The 8084-nt window shown below is 44.0% G+C and overlaps 1 protein-coding gene across 2 annotated transcripts in view; it reads left to right on the top strand.

Annotated features, from left to right (window-relative positions):
- Positions 1 to 8084, top strand: part of syde2 (synapse defective 1, Rho GTPase, homolog 2 (C. elegans)) — a 41535-nt gene that overhangs the window by 17451 nt on the left and 16000 nt on the right. For both annotated transcript variants that reach the window (XM_031859485.1, XM_031859483.1), the window contains exon 4: positions 2960 to 4110. In XM_031859485.1, coding sequence (XP_031715345.1) covers positions 2960 to 4110 — 1151 coding nt within the window. The remainder of the gene's footprint in view (positions 1 to 2959; positions 4111 to 8084) is intronic.

The following is an 8084-nucleotide window of genomic DNA, read 5'->3' as shown; positions in this document are numbered from 1 at the left end:
GTGTGTGTGTGTGTGTGTGTGTGTGTGTGTGTGTGTGTGTGTGTGTGGCCACAGTCATTAACCATGCAACAGTCGCGAACTGATCTGCATTACATGGGCCAGTGGACGTTGCCCCAGTTCATGTTGATTGTCAATTCAATTGCACAACAGCAGGACACCGATGGCAGTTGTTTTGATTCTCACTCTTAAAGGCTTTCAGGTTATGTGAGATGAGAGTATTTGAGAGTATTACATAATCAAGTAAATGGACATTGATTTTGTCTTTTCTATGTGCTGCATCAGCATTATTAAAGGTATGATCCAGCAGTTTGTTTTTTGAGACTCAAGACTTAAATACGTCTTTATTTAACACAACTAAGCTAGTTTTTAAAAGTATTGTTTTGGCATTGAAAACTAAAAGTGTTGTATTAGCATCAATTTCGCACAATATCGTACCATAATCACAGTATGGCAAATACGTGCAAAAGCAAATGGAAGACAATACATTTTATTTTCAGCGCAATGAACTGTGCTCCAAACTCCTTTTGTCACTTTTTGATCATGATTTGCTCTGAGACATTCATTTGGACCACATAATGATTGTAAAACGATGGCTATAGGATCATATCCCCATGATCAAATTCCATTGACCATCGGTGAATGATACCATTTCTTGGCCCTGACTTGTAATGATTTCATATGAATAAATTATAACCAGTTTAAACTAGAGACAGGAGTGTCATGACTATAAATAAGCTATGGCATCCTACTACTATACAACCACATTTGAACACTTTGAGCAGTTTTGATACATTACAGTTTCATAGCTACTTATATCATACATGTCATTCTCATTTTACTGGTAATACTGGTAATATAATGTGTAGAGAAATTAAGATCTCAAAAGTTTCATCATGTACGTGGAATTTCACTCCTGAAAACCTTGTTTCAGACCTGACCAGGGCTCTCTGTGTACCCGACCCCACCCCAGATGTTGTTTGGCGAGTTTGCACCTCCAGTGCCCTCCACCCATGTTCTCCCTTCTCAGAGCGCCTCTGTGTCTATTATTGGCAAGAAGCTGTGACAGGGAAGGCTACTCAGCCAGGGGGGAAAAGGAGGCTAAACATGGTTTGGTGAGGAATGTGAGAGAACAGCCGTGTTCATTTGTACATTCACCAGCCAGCTTGCCAGCCTTCCAGTCGACCATCCAGACCTCTGAGTGCCTGGACAAGGGGCGCCTTTGTCCCCCATCTGCCGGCTACACCCTGCCCTGCTCCTGCCCCCCATCTTACCCTTCTCTCCATCCTGTTGGACCTCCTCTGCCTCCCTCTTTTCACTTGTGGGCCCTCGCCCCAGAATAGCACAGCAGGTCCCCTCTGAAAATAGAGCTGGTGATGTTGGCAGGGTCAAGCTCTCTCTTTATCTCTCCCTCTCTTCTTTCAACTTTGTATCTCTTGTATCTGCTTCTCAGGTTTATTCAGAGAAAGTAATTATCTGATGAGAACAACAAAAACATGTATATTTGAAATGAGCAATCCAAAATCATGGATTATATGATCATCAAAGTAAATGTCTAGATGTGTCATTAGGCCCTGGACTTAGCATCTTGTATACCATCTAGGCCAGATATAAAAGCCCTCCCCACAAGGCGTACGGAAGGTAAACCCTTCCTGCAGAGACATGCAGTGCAGCCTTAATCTCCAATGGACCCATGCAGTGACGTATAACCATGGAGGAGATCTTATCAAAAGGGTGCTGAATGATAGAAAGGAGCTGTTTTTCTGTTTGAGACTGGCTCAAGCTTCCCGTTGGTCAAATAGCAGGATGCTCATATTTTGACAAATTCCACTTTAATCACTCAAATGGCTCCATGCCAACTCTTCCTCTTTTTCTTGCCAGATAGATTATTAGAATGTGGAAATTGGTTGGATGGGTAGTGATGGTTGCAGTCCTTAAAACCAAAACAATCAGCTGAAAGACACTAAAAGACTCTTTGGAGCTGAGGAGAACAGCAGACTATGATAATTCATTCACATTATTAAATTGAATTGTTGAGTATAGCAGCTTCCAACATTATACGATTAATAGCCCAGCCACAGAAAGGCTCCTGTTGGGTAAGCAATCTGTTTGGAGTCACAGCTCAGTCCTGTAGACTAAACGCTGGCTGTCACTCCTGCGTAGAACTCTAGACCCTAACATTTCATGTTGTTGACATCTAGTTAGGCGAGAACGGCCTACAAGGTCCAATCCAAATGGATTTCTTTCCACTTGAATGATGACTGAGTAACTCTAGCTCAGCCCTGAAGCAGTTGGTGTCTCTAGACAGACCTTTCCCTTCTTGTAGACCACTGTTATTCTTGGGGCTGCAGCTAATGACATTCCACTTCAATTTCCCTGGTGTTTGATTGAATGAAGCCCACTTATAGCAAAGGGGCCTCATGGAAACTCTTTGAACAATTACATCTTTGAAAACCGTTAACTATCCAAATCACTGTCTAGGTTTACATATATGGACTTTAACTATAGTGACACAGTGTTTATGAAACGCTGCCTGTTGTGTGGCTGTGTCGCTGGATTACTCGATTGCATGTAAACCAAATCCCTTGATGATGTGCCATGAAGGTCTAGTGCTTATCTGAGGGACTGTAAGTCATGCCTCATGCACACTTTGCTTTTGGTTTTAGTCTTTTTCTTTCCTGTCTGTCTTCAATGGACATTTGAACAGTTGCTTGTAATCATGGAAGTGAGGTGGCTCGTCTAGTGAAACCAGTGATTACAGAGACTTGAGAACTTGTGACTGGTCGTACCCATTTGATCCAAAAAGTAATCCAAAAAATGTCTTTCTAAATATTTTTCCTGCCACAGAATTTTTCTGTGAAAATGTTTCCATAAAGTGTCAACCAAAGAATAATCTGAATTCAAAATACGCCAGGCTCTCCTTTTAATCTGTTTTTCTCTTGCCCTGTTTTTTCCTCTCTAGATGGTCCTGACCTGCCCAATGCTGTCAGCTCCCCTCCCTCCAGCCCAAACCCAGCCAAGAAAAGCAGCTCCATCAACTGGTCCTTCCCAGACAAGATCAAGTCCCCGCGTACCGTACGGAAGATCTCCATGAAGATGAAGAAACTCCCGGAGCTTAGCCGGAAACTCAGCATCAAGGGGACCCCGAGTAGCAGCAATGGCAGCAACGGCAACAACGGCAACGGAAGCAGTCATTTAGAGCCCAGAGCCCATTCTCCCCGAAACAACACGCGTGGGTTGGAGGCCATCCCCCATTCCTCAGGCCCTCCTAGATTAGCTGCATCTGGGGGTGGGCAGGCAAGCCGTAACGTGATCTCACGCTACCACCTGGACAGCAGTGTGTCCACACAGCACAGCTTCAGCAAGAAGAAAAGCAGCGGCAACTCAAAGGCCGCCAGTAAAGGTGGCTACCTCAGTGATGGGGACTCACCGGAGCTTGTGGCCAAATCTGGGAAGCACGGCTCTGCAGAGGTGAAGGGAGGGAAAGGCAAGGAGACGGAGGGAGGAGGCGGAAGCTCTAAACTCAATGGCACGGAGCTGGACATCGATGCTTTCCGCCATTACAGCTTCACAGAGCAGCCCAAGTGCAGCCAGTACATCTCCGGACTGATGAGCTTGCACTTTTATGGCGCTGAGGACCTCAAACCTCCACGCATTGACTCCAGAGACGTCTACTGCGCCATCCAAGTGGACTCCGTTAATAAAGCACGAACTGCCCTCCTCACATGCCGAACTACCTTCCTAGATATGGACCACACCTTCAACATCGAGCTGGAGAACGCCCAGCACTTGAAGCTGGTAGTGTTCAGCTGGGAGCCCATGCCAAGACGCAACCGCGTCTGCTGCCACGGCACGGTGGTTCTGCCCGCGCTCTTCCGGGTGACTCGCTGCCACCAGCTGGCGGTGAAGCTGGAGCCGCGGGGCCTGATCTACGTCAAGCTGACCCTGATGGAGCAGTGGCAGAACTCGCTGGATGGTGGGCCAGACGGAAACAGGGAGCCACAGGTGTTTGGTGTGGAGGCGTGGCGGGTGGTGGAGAGGGAGAACACGGGACTGATGGTGCCGCTGCTTATAAGCAAGTGCATCAATGAGATCGAGAAGAGAGGCTGCCAGGTGAGTCTGCGTGTGGTTTGAAGAGTTTGGCTTTTAGAATAAAAATGGTTAAAGAAAGATAAACAAGTCAATCAGGTGACACCGTGACAAGCTATGTTTCTGCCGGTTATGATCACCAGGTTCACCAGCTTTTGTTTCCCTTATTCATCAATCTGTCTGTTCTATTTGTGATGAGTCGATTGATACAAAATGCCAGAAATTAGTGACAAATGTCCAACGTATTATCTTCAAATTCCTAGTTGTATTTATGACTAACCGTATAAAAACCCAACCATATTCGGAAATGCATGCAGAGAACATTTTTTGCTCGATAAATGATTGATTAGTTGTCAAATTTGCCGATTGTTTTTCACTCGATTGATGAATTGACTAATGATTCTAGCAAAATATGATTATTTTCATTATCATATCATCTTCTGATTGTTTCTTGATTACCATCACAGAGAATAGGAATTCATTTATTGAAAATAATTTCCCAGAGCTCAAAGTGACAGCAGTCCAAAACCCAAAGATGTCAAACTTACAATGAAATATAACTGGAGAAAATTTGCAAATCCTATACACAGTACATGTAAGCCATTCAAATCCTATTCTGTCAATTGAAAACAGACGTGGATTCGTTTTAAAAGAAGGCTGGTAGGATACAATTATACAATGCATGTCTGTATGAGATGTGTGAGAGAAAAGAGAGAGAAATAATCCCATATTCATAGCATCCTTCTAGCTCAGTATGCTCGCCCTGCAGCCAGTTATAATGCTGGATGACTGGCCTGAGCAGAATGGACAGAAGAGATGTATTGCACTTCCTGGAGGGGGCTGCCTCTGTTAGTCATAGAGGAGAAAAACTCAGAGTTAAGAGACTGACGTGGAAGTGGTGTTGATGGTGGAGTGGTCCCCTGGATCATGTGATCATCTCTTGTTTTGCCCCCCCCCCCCCACACCTCCACATTTCATGTGGTCTTTGAAGCCAAGGGAGAGGCGGCGGCGTTTCTCTTAATTAGAGCTGAGACAGCGGCAGTAAAAGTGTCTGGCCACTGCTCCTGACTGATCACTCTAGGGGGGCATGCCAAGGGGAAGCGGGTGCCTGGGGCCGGCAGACAAACATTAGGCCTCTACAAAGAGCCTGTCTGTCAAATCAGACCCCGCCTTCAGTCACCAGTGCAGCATGCCGGGCTTCTAGCAGGAGTAGTAACAACAAGGGATGTTATTCATTGATATCAAGTTAAAAGTTCAGGTCTCTTTACATTTCTTTCATGTTGGTAGGTAATGAGCTTGTATATCATAGTTGGTACTGCATGAGACTAGAGTACCGACTAGTGATTGTTTTTATCATCCGTTCATCTATTGAGTAGTTATTTATAGTTGTTTAAACTTTTTATAGACTAAATCATTTTGGTCTATAAAATGTCAGAAAAAAAGTGACTTCAGACTTCTTGTTTTGTCAATCCAAGAGTTCACAAGTATTTACAATTTCTTTTATTGGTATGTTGATTATTTATTATTCCATTAATCGCCAAAGCTAAACAATGCCCATCACATGTCCCCAGAGCCCATTTCGACCTCTCCAAATAGTCTGTTCTGTCTGAGGAAGAGTTCAAAACCCAAATATATTACCTTTCCAATAATAGAAGCTGGAACCAGAGACTGTTTGGCCTTTGTGTTTGATGAAAGATTTCATCAACTTATCATTTCAACACCGTACGAGACATAAGGGCAGTGTTGACTTGTCTTTATGAATAGTAAAGGGGGCTTTCAGGCCTAGTATGAGTACCATTAGTTGTCAGTTGAATTGTTTAGGTTGAGCCACATTTCCCTAGAGAAGTTTTATCCAATCATTGCATGAATGTCACGAAGACCTTTCAAATTCCAATTGAAAAGAAGGAAAGATACCCGTTATGGAAGTGCAAAATCCCCAGAATGCTCTCTTCACAGCCCAGCTGTTGCTCTCCTTAACCAATAGTTTTCAACCTGTTAGCTCAGATTTCTTCTGTGTATGTAATACATGCTGCTTTGTGTTGCCATATAGGGATTCCCATCTGTTTCTGTCTCTCCTTGTTGGCCTCAGTTTCTCCCTCTGCCTCCTTTTTTTTTTTTTTGTTACTCAGTATCTGACACTGCCTGCCCCCTGTCCCTCACAGTGCTTCTTCTAACCACTCTCTGCAGAGTAGACTTTGTACAGACTGTCAGTCTGTGAGATCGAGTGTAAGGGCTCCCCCAGGTTGCAGGCGGACAGAGGTTAGGACCGGGTCGACACCAGATCCCACAGGAATTTGCAGGTTGTGTCACTAAAGCCCGCACGGCCAGGCGTGCAGCGGTGTGCCTTTACAAATGATTATGTGGATGTTTGATGGGGACTCTTTTTCAGAGTCTCTTAGAAATGAGTGTCCTAAGGGCTTCTCCGAGCTTTTAAGACGCTGGATGATTGTGGGTGTTTTGAAAAGACCGCACATAATGCCTGTGTGAGAGACTGGAGTTATGCATGTGAGCACTCAGGACCCATTAAAAAGAGGATCTATCCCAGAAACCCACATACTACCATACATGACCTCCAAACTGAAGCCCTTTTCAGACATTGAATCAGTAAAGGAATGGCTTTTGGGCTTACAAACACAAGTCTCTGTTACATAAATATTCTGTAATGGCTCTTTTCAAACGTGACAGGACTGCAGCCATATTTGGGCTGTATGTGGCATCTGACACAGACGAGAGGCTGATGGAAAGAAGACCGTCTTCTGCTTTCTCACCAATGACCGTATGCCCGAAGGACGCTTGACTATGTTCTCAATATTCTATCCCCTAATAACATTTCTCTAACAGGGTTGTAATTTCATAGTCTATTATGTAGATTAAAACTATATAAATTATATAAAATCTGATGCTGATCTGATTTTTATAGTACAGCTCAATAGTGCTAAACATCGTTAAAAAGTAAAAGACGCTTAGTTGTGGCTCCCCTTTAATTCCCCCTGGTTCACTGGATATTCTTACAAGAGAACACATGTTTATATACTGATCTGACCTGACACAAAAGGGATAATTCAAAGTATTTTGTGGTTTGATGAACATGTTTTTTGTTTATTTGTCCAAAAGAAGAGGAGAAATGGATCAATGTGTGATTAAGAATCTAGTCTATCTCTGCGTTTGAAACATGGCATTTTATTGACCAAAAAAATCTATCGATTAATTGAGAAAACAATTGGCAGATTAATCGATGATGACATTGCAGCCCTGCGTTTGTTCTTATTGTGTTTGTGTAGTCGTGGACTTAGGAATGCTCATATGCATGTCTGCTCTCCTATCACATGTTTATGTGGGGAGTTTGGAAGTTGATAACAGATCATTATTTCCCTGCTAGTGTCGATTAGAAAGGTGATCAAAGAGAAGTCCTCTTTAGAGGAAGTCAACAACTCGGTGGACTGATTGGTCTAACACTCAAGAGCATTAAATATGTTCAAATGTACTTTCCTTTCTTTCCTTTGATGTCTCCATAAAGTCTTTAAGATAATCCCAGATCAAAAAAAAGAAAGAAAAAAAGAACTGATCCCATCGTCACTGAGGACATTCCTGTTGGGGGAACTCATTTGGTTTCGTGGTCATTGTGTCTGCCTTATTCGGCACATAGGTCTTGGCTGGTGCCGCCTGTCATGTTGCCCGGCGGCAGCCGCAGTGCATAAGTGCAGGTCCTCTTTTTGCTGACAGCTGTTCCCCGCCTGCACTCGGATCCAAAGAGAGACTGTTTTGTTTTTTTCTCAATGGACTTGTTGTTCATTGTGCCCAGTGACTTCTGTTTACCCTCACACAAAGGCAAGTCCCCGCCTAATCTTAGCTCCTCTCGTGTGAGGTTCAGAAAACACCGCTGGACTCGACAGAGAGCTGGTGGGGAGACAGTATTGTGCTCCTACGCTGGAGCCCGGAAGGGCCAGCAGCGTGTGTGTGTGTGTGTGTGTGTGTGTGTGTGTGTGTGTGTGTGTGTG

The sequence above is a fragment of the Anarrhichthys ocellatus genome, unplaced genomic scaffold (genome assembly GCF_004355925.1).
Source record: "Anarrhichthys ocellatus isolate YVR2014 unplaced genomic scaffold, GSC_Weel_1.0 scaffold22, whole genome shotgun sequence".
NCBI lineage: Eukaryota > Metazoa > Chordata > Actinopteri > Perciformes > Anarhichadidae > Anarrhichthys > Anarrhichthys ocellatus.
Note: the sequence above shows the minus strand (reverse complement) of the source record. Positions and strands in the feature narration are given on the sequence as shown.